This window comes from Peromyscus leucopus, chromosome 1, assembly GCF_004664715.2.
Source record: "Peromyscus leucopus breed LL Stock chromosome 1, UCI_PerLeu_2.1, whole genome shotgun sequence".
Classification (NCBI taxonomy): Eukaryota; Metazoa; Chordata; class Mammalia; order Rodentia; family Cricetidae; genus Peromyscus; species Peromyscus leucopus.
This window is the reverse complement of record NC_051063.1, coordinates 64,455,466-64,470,164: the sequence shown is the minus strand read 5'-3', so window position 1 is coordinate 64,470,164 and position 14,699 is coordinate 64,455,466. Positions and strand designations below refer to the sequence as shown.

Below are 14,699 nucleotides of genomic sequence, written 5' to 3'. Positions count from 1 at the left end.
AGTAAGCAGCATTCCCCCACGGCCTCTGTATAGTTCCTGTCTCTAGGTTCCTGCCCCGATTGTCCTGGATGATGGACTAGACTACACGCTGTAAAATCAAACAAACCCCACCCTCTCTGAGTTGCTTTTGCTTATGGTGTTTCATCATAGCAGTAAGAGTCCTATGCAAGACAGACGGCAAGGATCTGAACTCAGGTCCGAACACTTGCACAGAAAGCATTACTGACTGAGCCATCGCTCCAGCCCTCTGGAAAACTTCTAAAAGGAAATCTAGCACCTTGAAGAAGAAATTCCTTGAGCCAAGATGGAAACTCCAACCACATTTAAACAGTAATGATACACAACACCCACGTTCCAGGAAGATATTTAAAAGGGAGCTCATTGTGCAGGGATGGCCACCCTGGGTGTTGGTGCTGGGGGCCCCCTTGGGACAGGCACTTGGGGGGCAGCCTTCTGACTCCTCTCTGCAGACAGACGTTCCAGGCGTTCGGCATAGAAACCATTGAAATCCAGCCTTTAGGGGAGAGGAAGGAGAGTTAGGGAAACTCTAGGATAGAACAGAGTCCAGCCTAAGCTGAGAAGATACACAGGTTCTGCCAGGAAGAGGGAGGGGCATGCTCTATCTGCCAGTACATGGGTACACTAGCAAGTCTCAACCCTGGTGAGCTCTACTGAACACCATGGGTTAGGGTTCCCATCACCCAGCATCTCCTGGCAATGGGAGTCTGAGGATACCCCAGGCTCGGGAAGCCTGGCAATGACTTTCAGTGCTAGTGACCCTAGAAACTAGGGTATTGTAGGGTGGCACAGGGTGCTAGATGGTCCCAATGTCCAAACTAGCACTTTTCAAAGGGCAATTCAGGGATGGTACCTAATTCCTGGATGAAGTCAGAGACCCTTCCTATTCCAATGATAAGCAAATACCCCCTCACCAGAGTATTCACAGCTGGCCCCTCTTCCTTCTTCGGCCTTTGCCCGGATTAGGGTGCCTGCTGCTGGGGGCTATGGGGAGCAAGGGCTACAGTAAAAGCAGATGGCAGGGCTAGGCTTCAAAGTCAGGTGTTACTTACCTGGAGATGACACTGGCCATGCCATGTTCACAGTCACTGGTGCTGTAGACACTTAGTCGGGCCAGCAAATCAAGAAGATGGGCAGAAAAGTTTTTGTCAAAGTTATTGATGGTGGCCTCCAAACCAGGGACCAGCTGAGGAGTATCCACATGCTCGGACAGGTGCTGGAAACAAGCCGCAGGAAGCTCAGTAGTGGTTACCAGGTAGGTACTCAGCCTCTCTGCAAGCTACAAGGATGCTCTTCCCCTTTTTGTTTCTTTGCTTTTTTAGTTTTGAGACAGACTGTTGCTACCATAGCTCAACCTGGCTTGTAATTCTCCTACCACAGCCTCCTGAGTGCAGGGATTACAGGCATGTGCCACCACTGCTGGCTCTCTTTTTTGGAGACAATCTCATGTTGTCCAGGCTGGCCTTGAACTCACCTTGAATGCCTGATCCTCCTGCCTCTACCTTCCAAATGTTGGGATTGCAGGTACATACAATCATACTCAGCCTCCCTAGTTTTTTAATGAAAAGTTGTGATGTTCCTATGTTATAAAAGATGGGAAGTTGGGGCATCAGAACACAGCAAATGGAGAAATACTTAGGGTAGCAGGCCCAGCACACTGGGGCTTCTCCAGACTCACAGTATCAAGAACCAACAGCAAGGTACTATGTGCTCTCTGTAGGTCTGATTCAGAACTAGTGTGCTTACTCCTGGCCACTAAGATGCAGGGAGGATAGACCTTATTTCCTATTGTCCATGGCTTCTGACCCTCACATGCTCCTAGACCATCTCCCATTTGCTAACACATGACCACGAATCCTAAAGGCTGCATAGGTCATCTGCACCAGCTGACTATTCTAATCAGAATACGCACTAAACACTGATTGCAGCCGAGCAAAGCTCTGCGCTCTAGGGCAGCCAGGCCTACTCCACACAATACCATTGTATAGACGGCTTTGCCACACCCTGGAGGCCAGATGTCTAGAGGCTCAGTGTTGAGAAGAGGGAAGATTCTAGTGGCTGTGTTTCCAACCTAACTGCAGGACCTGGTTTTTTTTCCCCATCACATGGGTGACAGCCAGGAAAGGGAGATAAATGGCTTATATGTTTTCTTTTCTTTTTTTTTTTTTTTTGTTTGATTGTTTGTTTCTGAGACAAGTCTGGCCTCAAACTCGTTATGGAGCTGAAGCTGGTTCTGAACAAGCAGTCCTCCTGACTCCACTTTCCAAGTGCTGGGATTCCAGGTATACGCCACCACATCCGGATTTATATTTGTCTTGTTTAAGGTTTTCTTTTCTTAAGTTTGCAGTGCTAATACTGTCACAGCTGACTAGGAAGAGGGTCTTTCTGGACAAACTCCAAGGCTACATACCTTCCTGGCAGGCTCTTTCCGGGGGCGATCTTCAATCCGTTCAGTCTCTGTGGGTGGCCCCTGCACACTACCCTGCTCCAGTGTCAGCCGGCCTAGCTCACTGTCCAGTTTCATGCTCTGTGTAAATTTCTAAGGGTGGGCCATGAGGAAAGGTTATGTTTAGTTCTAGATACAATGTTCCATAGAAGACAGCGGGTATCTATAGGTACACATTACCCAACCCAGAGACACAGGGACACAAAGCCGTAGACAGGATGTTAGTTCTCAGCATTTGCAAGTCTACATTTCTCAATGATTATCAACTAATTTTCATAAAAGTTGTTTCATGTTTTCTTATATGGAATTAACATGGGCCCTAAACATCTAAGGATGGGGCTTCACAGTCTTGTCTCCTCTATAACGCATCAACACCTACATCTCTACCTCCTGTCTTTCCAAAGTGATGCCTGAAAAGCACCTGGCTCCCAGCATCCTCCAGCCCAGAGACCAGGCTACTCTTCTGTCATCTGATATTTTCTGCATTATTTTGGATAACTGCTTGTGACAAGTTTGACCAAACTTACTACTCACTTTGACAAATGAATGCCAAGGCATTCAGAAGAGGCCCAAGACAGAGACCAGTACCAGGGACACTATAAGAAATAAGGGAGGGCCCCTAGAAAGCTTCACAACCAGAATGGGATGGACTGGCCACAAAGACCAGGAGCTCTGCAAGGGCAGAAGTTGTGGGACAGAGCAGAATTCGGCAACAGCCCAGACATTAAACATTCCCATGTTGCCTCCTTGTCCTCACCTGCATACAATTGGTAAACATGACGCACACAGACATGAGCTTGGAAAAAACCTTCAGCAGCTCAGGGTTGGTCAGCATGCAGTCCTTCAGGCAGTTGTCAAGGAAACTTGTGTGGTGGCCAAGGACGTCATCAATGTTGGAAGCCTGCAAACAAAGGCCTGAGACTTCCTTGAAGATACTGTGCATGTGGTTTTCAGTTCTGCTTGGTACTCTACTGCCTGTACATTTCTATTGTCTCAATAGGTCTGTGACCTCTTAGAAACTACTTGTCTCTATCCCTTCTGTTCCTGTCTCCTCTCTCATGCCCCATGTTGGAAGGAAGCCCTATCTGCACATGAGAAGGAAGCAGGCAGATGTGAGATTGCGGACATTTTTGTGGCCACCATGACACCTGGCTAGCACATGATGGCGCTATGAAATGCACTTTGGCTGGGAAAGAGTCTTTCAGATGCTACGAATATTTCTGAAGAACAGAAACTCACAGATTTCAGGTTTTTTTCAAGGATGTGCCAGGTTGGTTCCATCACTTCAAACATCATATAGTACTGAATATTCTGGACAAAGTTGAGCATTCGCTGCCGCAAAGTGAAAGCACCAGCAAACCTGAGTGCATAAACCACAGTTACTGAGGAGGAAGTGCACAATCATCACAAAGTACCTACAATACACAGTGATGGCTCCTGCCCCCAACTCCACTGCAGAGCAGACCACTCTCATGACCTTAGCTCTCATGTGCTTGCTCAGAGTTCAGACACAGGAACAAATGATATTAACAAGGAAGATGCCTCAGAGCTAAAGTCTGAGGACACTCCCTTCTGGCTTCACTGGCATATCAAGTAAATGTCCTACTCAGCACAACTCTTACTGAAAAGACAGTGCGAACTAGCCATACCATGGAGACACAGAGCAGGATCTGTAGCTAACTAAGCCGCTCAGAGCAGGTGTGGAGGTTTGGATGACTTGTTCCAAGTTGGTGGCTGTGTAGGGAGGCTTAGGATGTACAGCCTTGTTGGAAGAAGTATCTTACTAGGGGTTGTCTTTGAGGATCCCTTGGAGCTGGAATTACAGGCACTAATGGGTTGTTCCAATGTGAGTGCTGGGAACAGAACTCTGGTCTTCTGCAAGAGTACTACATGCTCTTAACCCCTGAGCCACTGCTCCAGTTTCTAGAAGCAAATTCTGTTTGTTTGTTTGTTTTGTTTTTCTAATACAGGGTTTCTCTGTGTAGCTCTGGTTGTCCTGAAACTCACTCTGTAGACCAGGCTGGCCTTGAACTCACAGATCCACCTGCCTCTGCCTCCCTAGTGCCGTGACTAAAGGTGTGTGCCACCACTGCCCATTATCCTGAGGCAAATTCTTTTTTTTTTTTTTTTTTTTTTTGGTTGTTTTTTGTTTTTTTTTTTTTGTCTTTTTGAAGACAGGGTTTCTCTGTGTAGTCCTGGCTGTTCTGAACTTCCTTTGTAGACTAGGCTGGCCTCAAACTCACAGAGATCTGTCTGCCTCTGCCTCCCGAGTGTTGGTTAGATTAAAGAAAGGCATGCACCATCATTGCCCGGCCTGAGGCAAATTCTTAAGAAATTTTATCCTCAACTTTCCTTCAAACATCAGCTAGCTCCACACACTAGTGTACAAAAGGTTACCAGAGCACTTCGCAGCACTCATTACTCTATGTACTCAAGAAGAGGGAATGCAGGGAGGGGCTTGTGTGATGCAGACATTGCCTGAAGTCAACTCTATGAGGATGTAGACAGTGAGTATGTAGTAGTGGAGGAGTCAGGCAAACAGGTAAGCTACAAGGGACTTTCAAACAATGTTTTCCAAGACCTAACAAGCAGAGCCACTCTTCTTAGAATGACATGGAGGGCAAAACAGGACGCACCACTTTGCAGAGTGCAACGCGTACTGCTTGGCGGTCTTGTTGCTGATCCAGACACTGCAGAGCTGCCGCTCCACGTGCTTGCAGTAGAACATGTGCCGGAAGAGCATCTGGTAGCGGGTGAGCGCCTTCCTGCAAAGAGGGACATGTTAGGAACCTGGGCAAGGCAGTCTGTGCTTCTGACTGTCTGCAGGCTGGCATCAACAGACAGCAAGAACAGCCTAGCATCCTGCAGTGTGAGGCTGCCCGACTCCTACCCAACCCTGCACTAGGCTGGAAGAGAAACTAAGTTCTTAAATACTATTAGAGGTTAAACATCAACTGTAAAGCCTTAACTAAAAAATTAGGTCAGGGTATAGCTCAGTGGTATGCACCTGCTCGACCATAGATGGCCTGGGCCATGCAGACCTTACCTATTGATAATCAGGGACAGGGGCCACTTGACCATGTAGTCAAAGGAGAAGGCCTCCAGACCACTCAGTGTGAGCTCCGTGGGGTCAGCATGAGTCATTGCCTTCTCCTGCTTGGTCTCGATGGCCAGAACCCGCAAAAGCTGAGTGATGAGGTCATGAGGCATCAGGTCAATCTTGGGAAAAAAGAAAAGAAATGATGCATACAAAATTGTCTTAACCTTTACTTACCCCTGAATGGAGTTGGAAAAGCAAGCAGTTTCTTAAATACTATTAGAAGTTCACCACCTACTGATAACCTTAATTAATAAATTAGGTTAGAGCCAGGGACAGAGGCCCATGTCTTTAATATCAGCACTTGGGAGGCAGAGACAGACAGATCTCGGTGAGCTCAATGATAGCCTGGTCTACATAGTAAATTCCAAGACAGCGCTATCTTATGTGTATATATGTGAGTATCTCTACATGTATGTGTGTATGTATAATATGTGAACATCTGGTGCCTGTGGAGTCGAGAAGAAGGCACCAGATCCACTGGAACTAAAGAAACAGGCTGCCCAGTGAGTGCTGGGAACCAAACCCAGGTTTCTGAAAAAGCAGCAAACACTTTTATGCGAGCTAGTTTTATGTCAAATTGATACAAATTAGAGTCATTTGGAAAAATGGGAATCTCAATTAAAGAAGATGCCTCTAATTGGTCTAGAGGTGGGTCTGTAGTGCATTTTATTAGTGAGTGATGTGGGATTACCCAGCCCACTGTGGGTGATGCCACTGTTGAGCTGGTGGTCCTGGGTTTTATAAGAAAGCAGGCTGTGTAAGCCATGAAGAGCAAGCCAGTAAGCAGCACCCCTCTGTGACCTGTGCATCAGCTCCTGCCTTCAGGGTCCTCTTTGTTTGAATTCCTGCTCTGACTTCCCTCAGTGATGGAGTGTGATGTAGAACTGTAAGCTGAAATAAACCTGTCCTTGCAAGTTGCTTTTGGTCATGGTGTTTATCACAGCAACAGAAACCTAAGATAACTCTAAACCATTGAACCATCTCTCCAGGCCTAAAATAACATTTTAAATGTTTTTGATGTTGTTGGTATAAATGAGAAACCATAGGGGAAACTGAATAAATCTTAGGAGTGAAGACTTTTTATTTTACCTGTGAAGATGAAGCATACTCAGTGAGCTATATGACAGTTATTATTATGGACAAACAGTACTGTCTAAAACATTAATTATTAAAATACATATTAAGAGCCAACCACATGCAAATGTGACACAGGTGCCTGTAAGACATGAATGACATATAAATATAAATAAAATATAAAAGACAAGAAAAAGACAAAACACAAAGAATAAGAGAAGAAAAACACAAACAGCTCATGAACAAATCAAATGCTCACCATCTCCTAACAGTCATGAAAATGTGGACCACTCTAATCCTGCTTGTCAAAGTAACACAGATGGGGACATCAGGTGAGCAGACATGACTCTCATCTGCCCCTGGCCAGCACCTGAGATGGCTCTTGTGTGGTTCACCTGAATGATGAGGCCACAGACTGTCACTAGGACTGTACCCCATAAAATTACTCCTGTACCTAACAAGAGACCCACAACTATATGAAGTGAAGAAAGAAAAGCAGAACTGCAGGAAAAACGAAGCTCCATGAGAACAATGGAGACCGAGGCCCACTCTCAGTAATAGAAGCAAGCCACCTGGACAGCACTAAGAACCATCCGAGACCTGCAAAGCAGAGGAAGAACCCGTGTGGAATCCCAGGACACACTGTTGACACTTGACTACTGACACTACATACAGCACACTCTGCAAGCATGGCAGCTGAAGTAAAACCAAGTCATTGGGCTGGAGAGATGGCTCAGTGGTTAAGAGCACTGGCGGCTCTTCCAGAGAACCCAGGTTCAATTCCCATCATCCACATGGTGGCCCACAACTGTCTGTAACTCCAGTTCCGGGGGATTGGATGCTCTCTTCTAGATACACATGCAGACAAAACACCCACACATATAAAATAAACAAAATTTAAAAAACAAAAAAATCCTAAGGAAAAGGAGAAACCCTGAAAATTAACAAATAAGTAGAAATTAAACAAAATGAATCACTAATGAAGGAACCATGAGGAAATTACAGAATCTCTTGAAACAAATGAAAACAAAGCATGCTAAAATAGCCTAACTTCAAAACACAAGAAAATAAGAATAGAATCTAAGTCCAAAGCTAACAGAAACAAAGAATAGAAAGGGAGAAAAGTAATAAAACCAAGATTGAGTTCTTACAAACATCAATGGAACTGACAAGCTTTCTCCCTACACGAGTGAGAAAAAAGACTCGAACCACTGGACTCAGAGATGAAAAGTGGAGAGCTCTTCCTGCCAGCTTCCTAACCCCTAAGAGCTCTCTGCACTGCGTGACAGCAAACACACGCCTTGTTGATGGTGACAGAAACGTACAGGTGTCCAGAATGACTCTGGAAGCCGAAGTTATGAAAGACCTTGACCGGCATGAAATGGAGCCTTGATGCACTATCTCCCAGAAAAAAAAGAGCCCAGGCACAGAACTCAAGTAACTCACCCACTTCCCAAACCTAAGAACATAAAGAGGAAGCATGCACCTCCATACACTCTGTGAGGTGAACCTTATCTGACACAGGTGTGGACCAAACCCACAAGAAAAGTACACACCAGTGTCCCTTGTGAGACCAGACACAAAGCCAAATAAAATGCTTACAAGCCAGTGTTCTCTGAAATAAGGATGAACGCACGGTGGAACACCTTGACTGGGCCCTGTTATTTGCTCACTCCAATGTCTCAAAGCCATGTGCCATGATGGCTTAACATTGCACTTACCTTGAGGTCATCTTTGAAGGGGTCAGTGTTGGCAGTGCTCATTCGCAGGGCCAGCTCCAACAGAGCCTCCAGGCGTGTGGGTGTGATGTCCTCTACTGGCTTCCTGAGCTCCTCCTCAGTAAGGTCCATGAAGTGCACAAAGAAGTCCCCCTGGTCCATCAGGAAGTAGCGCTTGATGGACCTGTGCCGGGGGCGGGAGGAGTTGTTGAGCATGTACCCTGACCCCAGCCTTCAACATGTAAGGTAGAGGCTTGGCAGCTCTCAGCGGGACATGGAGCTACTGCTGGGGATGGCAGGGGAGAGGCTGACAGCAAGGAGCTGAGAGACTTGTTGGCTTGGACAGTATAGACAACTAAGACTCTGCCAGCTCACACTGGGGCTGCAGAAAGTCTGTGCAGAAACAAACAAACAGACAAAATAGCTGCTAAGAGAAACGTTCTACTCTCAGCCACATGAATAGGAAGAAGTCCAACCTCAGGTGGGCCACCAGCTCCTTCTCCTCCATGAGGAAGTCCAGCAGCACCTTGCTGGCATAGTTGAACGCCTTCTCAATCTGTTCCACATATGCCCGCTCTTTGAGTGTGTAGATGATCTCTTTGGCTACAGGACAGGTGACATCATGACCACATTCTCTGACCACATTTAGATATTTTCCTGGAAAAAATAGAGGATGGTGGATTTGTTATCACTGTACATGTTGTGTCTCAGGCCTGGACCTCTGTGACACCAGTCAAACATGAGGTAGTGGGCCAAACATGAGGCACAATTTGTTTCCTGTCACTAAAAAGATTGTGCAATAGTGACTTGGAATGGTTCTTCAGAACTGTACTTCATGGGAAGGATTTTGAAAAACCTTGAGAGCTAGGTTGCTAAATCATCTCCTAGCCCTTTCTGATTCTGCTCAGCTCTCAGAGCACAGCACACATGCCAAGGCCCCGAGGACTTGCCTAATATCTCCATCAGGCCCTAACCTGAACAATGAAACTAAAAGATGCAGCTGGCCTGGGAGGTGTGAGTTCCTCATGGCTTTTCCTGCTATATGATGGAATTTTAGATGTTAAAACACAAAATAGAAAGCTGTGTTTAAGGCAGACAGCTTCCTCATCAGGGGCAGAATGAAGCCATGGAGAGCTAGGAACTATCAGTGGCTAACAGCTCAGGGTAACAGGTCATTCCCAGCTAAGTCATCTCCAGGGGCAGAGGGGCTGGAAGGCTGCGGAGAGAGGTCCAAGCGGCGGTCACCTGTGCTGAGGATCTTGCCTGCCACCTTCTGCAGGAAGGATGGGATCTGCTGCGGCAGCACAGTGTAGCGCTGGTCCCAGTACTTGTCATTGTAGTCCTCCTGGATCTTCTCCTTCCGCAGCTCATGCTCCTCCACCATGAACTCACTGCAAGTCACACAGTGTCTCAGGGCACTCCAGGGCAAGGCTGGCCAACTCTGAGGGGCCACATACTTCCGATGCACAACCACTGCACTGTGAGTTGATAACTCTAGCCTCACTTGGGAGCAGGGGTCTACTTTGAGGCAAAGCTAGGTGACTTCTTCCTTACTCTTCCAATATGGACAAAGGATGGACACAGAATGATTTCTCCTGGGTATGTGGGTCTGTCACCAACAGAACCAGACCCTTTTTGTAGAGTGTTAAGAACCATTTGCCTGTAGTCAGATGGAAACTGCACTGCTTACCATACCGGATTCTTTAATTTGGCCCCTCAGTAAAGAAACACAAGGCACACTCTGTGCTAGAGTACATGCAAGGCCTGGGATTCATGCCTAGCACAAGAGAAGAGAGTTCTCTGTGAACTAGTCATTTGCTTTACATGTTCAAAGACATCATGCTGAAGTGGCACACACAACCACATGGAGGCAGGAAGGATATGGGCTCCAGATTTAGACACCAATGTTCCTTATTCAACAGGATGAAGCCACTAAAAGGCAGCTGTGTGAGTGACACACTCCCTCAGCTCCAAGCTGACTGTTGTGTTGAGGACTTATATCTGGCATGTCCCTTCTCAGAGGCTACCACACAGTGGAGAGTCCACGTGAAAGGTGTCTGGCACACATAGGTCCTACCTGTATGGGTCATGAATGATGCCCCTGTAGATCCACTTCTCCAGGATCTCAAAGTAGGGCGCACTGGCCGCCTTGGTCAGATAGAGGCAAAGCTCTTGCGCCTGGCTGTCCCCTGTGTAGTTGAAGCTCCTATCATGGAGAAGGCTCAGCGTTGACCCGCCCACACACTCGCCTTTATCCACTGAGGTGGCTGTGGGCAGAAAGGGGTGGCTCACTACCCAGATGAATATACACCCCTGAAAGGCAGGCAGGACCCCTACCAAGACGCCATGCTCAGATGCTAATGCTACAGTTGCTGATGAAGCCCATCTAGAAAAGCTTCCAGGTCTGATGTGGTGGCACACACCCAAATCTCAGCACTTAGGAAGCTGAAGCAAGATGACTGCAAGTTAGAGGCCAATGTGGACTACACAGTTGAGTTTGCTACCAACCCAGAATACAGGAGACCCTGACTCAAAAACAAGAAAAATACTCTGAAGCTTTCCTTCTATAGTTTACTAAAATGAGATGTGGCAAGGGCTTTGCCACCAGAGAGTGAAATATGAATGGCCACCCATAGCCAGAATGGTCTGCCATGCACTGCCTTAGGGAGCCCTCCACCTGCAGCACCTCCACCAGCAGTCCGCACCAAGAGAGGCAAGGATGTCAATGGTTCGCATGGCTGGCTGGATGTAGAACCAGAGCTTCTGCAGTGACAGGAGGCCCTGCCTGTGCAGCTGTTCCAGTTGTGTGACCAGGATCAGGTATTCCTTTACCAGGGTCCTCATGGCAGCAGCCAAGGCATGGTTCACCTGGCCATATTCAAATGAAGACTTCTCCTCAATGAACCTACAGCAAAGATACATGGGACATGATGGGGAAGAGCTAAATTTCCAAACAAAAGTTGAGCCCATTCCAAGTCCCTTTCTTACCCAAGAAGCAAATTACTCACTCCAGTACTTATAGCAATGGGAATCTATGGTATTAAGAGTTAAACTGAGCCGGGTGGTGGTGGCTCACGTCTTTAATCCCAGCACTTGGGAGGCAGAGCCAGGAGGATCTCTGTGAGTTCAAGGCCAGCCTGGTCTACAGAGGGAGATCCAGGACAGGCACCCAAAACTACAAAAACTATACAAAGAAACCCTGTCTTGAAAAAAAAACATATTAAAAAAAAAAAAAGAAAGAAAAAGAAAAAGTTAAACTGAGTCAGAATAGGGATTGGTGACTCACAGGCTCTTCAAAATTTGTTAGGAAGGAGGGAGAATCAGAAGCCAGGGAAGGACCTGTTTCATTAGGGAGGTGGCTGGTCATACTAGGGACCCACCTGGTTACAGTAGAGTAGCTGGCAGCCACAGGGAGGATTCTATTTACTAGCTCCCGGATGGACAGGTCCAGGTTGGGGTCCACAAGGAAGGTACGGTTCTGCCTCCCAGCCAAGGGCTGAGCAGTGATGTACCTGCCATCCACACCCACAAGCACATAGAGCAGATCTTCCACCACTGCTGATTCCTGGGAGGCCAAGGGCAGTGTACCTGCAAGGCAGAGGCAACACTAGACTAAGGCTCCCCATGCCACTGGCTCCATAACCTTACTTACCAACCTTCTCTGTAACCTCCTGGACACAGATGGATGGAAAAAGGAAATGGTATGGTCTGAATATGAACATACTCCACAGGTTGTGTTGAATGTTTGATCTCCAGTTGGTAGCTCCACTGGTAGGTGTGGAGACCTCAGGACACAGGACTTAGCTATAGGAAGTAGGACACTGGGAGTGTATCTTTGAAGGTTATAGAGGATCCCCAGTTCTTTCCTTAATCTGCTTCCTGTCCACAAAATGAACAGCCTTTCCACCACACACTCCTGATGTGGTGCCTCATCTGAGGGCCCAAAATCAATAGAGAAAAGGACATTAGCTAAAATCTCTGAAAACCGTGGGCCTCCCCTCCCTCACCACCCAAAAAACCTTCCAACTTTAAATTGTCTTCTGAGTTATTTTGGTCACATCAAAAGCAGCTAATATAGAAAGTTGGTATCAACAAGTTCCATTTTGCTGTGACTAAACCTGGCCAAGTGGTTCTTATGCTTTGGGCTAGTTTGTGGGAGGAAAGTTGAAATGTTTAGAAATGCAGGATAGAGGAGGCAAGAATTTAAGCAGACTTAATGGGCAAGTCTTGTGAACTCCAATGACCAGAATACCATTAGGAATAGAGTGAAAGGCAAGCTTATCGGGTGTCAGATAGCCAAGAATTTGTCTTCATACTATTTATACCCTGAAAATTTCTGAGTCTGAGTCTCAAGGTAATAGACCAATTAATCCTGGCAAGGTAATTTTGAGGCAGTCATTCATTCAGGGTATGACAAGTTTATTACAGGCTTTTTTTTTTTTTTTTTTTTTAAAGATTTACTTATTTATTATATATATAGTGTTCTGCCTGCATGCCAGAAGAGGACATCAGATCTCATTATAGATGGTTGTGAGCCACCATGTGGTTGCTGCGAATTGAACTCTGGACCTCTGGAAGAGTAGTCAATGCTCTTAACCTCTGAGTCATCTCTCCAGCCCCCACACTCTTTTTAGATGGGTTTTACAGTGACAATTGGGAGTCAAAAATAAAGTAAAATACAGAGCATGAAGGCTTAAAAAAACTGCAGTTTGATCAGAAAAGCCCATGTAAGATTGTAGCTAGAGTAGGCATGGTTTCTGAAGAGATCAGCACCATTAAAAAGAAGCCAATTAAACAGTGTCTCCAAGACACAAAAGGACTGATGCACATATGAACTCAGAGACTGTGGCAGCATGCACAAGACCTGCACAGATTTAAACAAGACAGGGTCCCAGCACTGAGAGGGAAATGAACACAAAATCCCACCCCTAACCAAGAAGCAATTTGCAATTGACATTTGCTGGGAGAATGAATCAGTTTTCTCCAATGGAATGTCACTGGGTATATCAACTACAAGGCAGGCCCCATGCCCAGGACTAGATGGACAATACAAAACTGACTTCATGAATCTTTTTGTGGGCTTTTTGTTTTTTTTGTTTCATTGGTCTTTTGCTTGTTTGTTTTGATTTTGTTTTAAAAGTGAGAAAAAGAACATAAAGTTGGGTGGGTGGGGAGGTGAGAGGACCCAGAAGGAGTTTGAGGAAACATAATCAAAATATATTGTATGAAAAAAAGGCTCTCTGTGTAGCTGCCTTCCAGCCCCAAGATGACATCTAGCTTAGATCCATGCCTTTGAATTCCAAGTTCCATTGCTCACTTTACTCCACTGGCTTTCTCTTGACCAATAAAACCACAACGCTAATCTCCATGGCTGGTGACAGTCTGGCTGTGTTTGGCAGGATCCTCTAAGAAGAGCTGACCCTCTGTAGAGGTTATTTCTCATCCTACCACCCCGGGTTCACTGGCAGCATGGAGTCCTCAGTAGTGAGAGCGGGGAGCAGGTGGTGCCCCAGTACTCCTGTCATGACTGAAATGCTGTGAATCACCATGCTTACTCAAATGACTACCGGGAGCTCTTCCATGCTAAGCATGAGTCCAGCAGATACTCTCCTGCTTCTAGTCAACACATGTGCACAGCAGATGCCAGCCCCGTCCTCCTATCAACATGCCCGGATAGGGAAAAAATACCAAACAAAATTGAACCAGCATCATACACCGTATTAAGGGTGACAAAGAAGGACAAAGAACAATGTGCAAGTATTGCCGGATCTTCAGCTTAGCTCTGAAGGAGCAAACACCCTGAGGTAGTAGACCTGGCTTATCTGACTGGTATGCAAGGCCTCAGTGAAAAATGGAGCTAAAGGGTCAGAAGGGGCCGGCCTGGTCAAACTGTCAGGGTTTGTGTGTGTGTGTGTGTGTGTGTGTGTGTGTGTGTGTGTGTGTGTGTGTGTGTGTTTCAGGGCTGTCACGACAGGCTTACCCAAGACTCAGGCCTTGTACTGAAAGTGCGCTCTAGTTATGTCTAGATGTACAGGAACTACAGGAAGGGGAGGAAGATGAGGTTATCAGATCCATGCCCCTGCATGATGCCGTAGCCACCGGGATCAAGGTAATAAAACAGAAAACTGGTTCCTTGGCCACACTTTGAATTTCAATGTTCAACAGCTGTAGGTATGAGTAAACCACTGGGGAGGTGGGAGGTACAGCAGCAGAGTGGAAATAGGTGACATAAAGTTTACCCACCACTTGGAAGGGAGATGGAGGCGGCAGGTCCAGGACTAAACCCCAAGGAGCACAGGCAATGGGAGAGGACAGGGGCGCTCACTGGAAAAACTGGCTGGAA

At 46.5% G+C, this 14,699-nt stretch overlaps 1 protein-coding gene across 2 annotated transcripts in view; it reads right to left on the bottom strand.

Moving 5' to 3' along the window:
* Window positions 1-307: 307 nt before the first annotated feature.
* Window positions 308-14,699, bottom strand: part of Tubgcp2 (tubulin gamma complex associated protein 2) — a 24,158-nt gene continuing 9,766 nt past the window's right edge. For both annotated transcript variants that reach the window (XM_028869578.1, XM_028869596.1), the window contains 13 exons: window positions 11,737-11,944; window positions 11,062-11,261; window positions 10,434-10,623; window positions 9,602-9,747; window positions 8,833-9,013; window positions 8,360-8,540; window positions 5,511-5,683; window positions 5,101-5,229; window positions 3,704-3,824; window positions 3,222-3,365; window positions 2,429-2,557; window positions 1,071-1,234; window positions 308-514 (listed from right to left, as the gene is read on the bottom strand). In XM_028869578.1, the coding sequence (XP_028725411.1) occupies window positions 379-514; window positions 1,071-1,234; window positions 2,429-2,557; window positions 3,222-3,365; window positions 3,704-3,824; window positions 5,101-5,229; window positions 5,511-5,683; window positions 8,360-8,540; window positions 8,833-9,013; window positions 9,602-9,747; window positions 10,434-10,623; window positions 11,062-11,261; window positions 11,737-11,944 (2,102 nt within the window). In that variant the 3' untranslated portion in view covers window positions 308-378. The remainder of the gene's footprint in view (window positions 515-1,070; window positions 1,235-2,428; window positions 2,558-3,221; window positions 3,366-3,703; window positions 3,825-5,100; window positions 5,230-5,510; window positions 5,684-8,359; window positions 8,541-8,832; window positions 9,014-9,601; window positions 9,748-10,433; window positions 10,624-11,061; window positions 11,262-11,736; window positions 11,945-14,699) is intronic.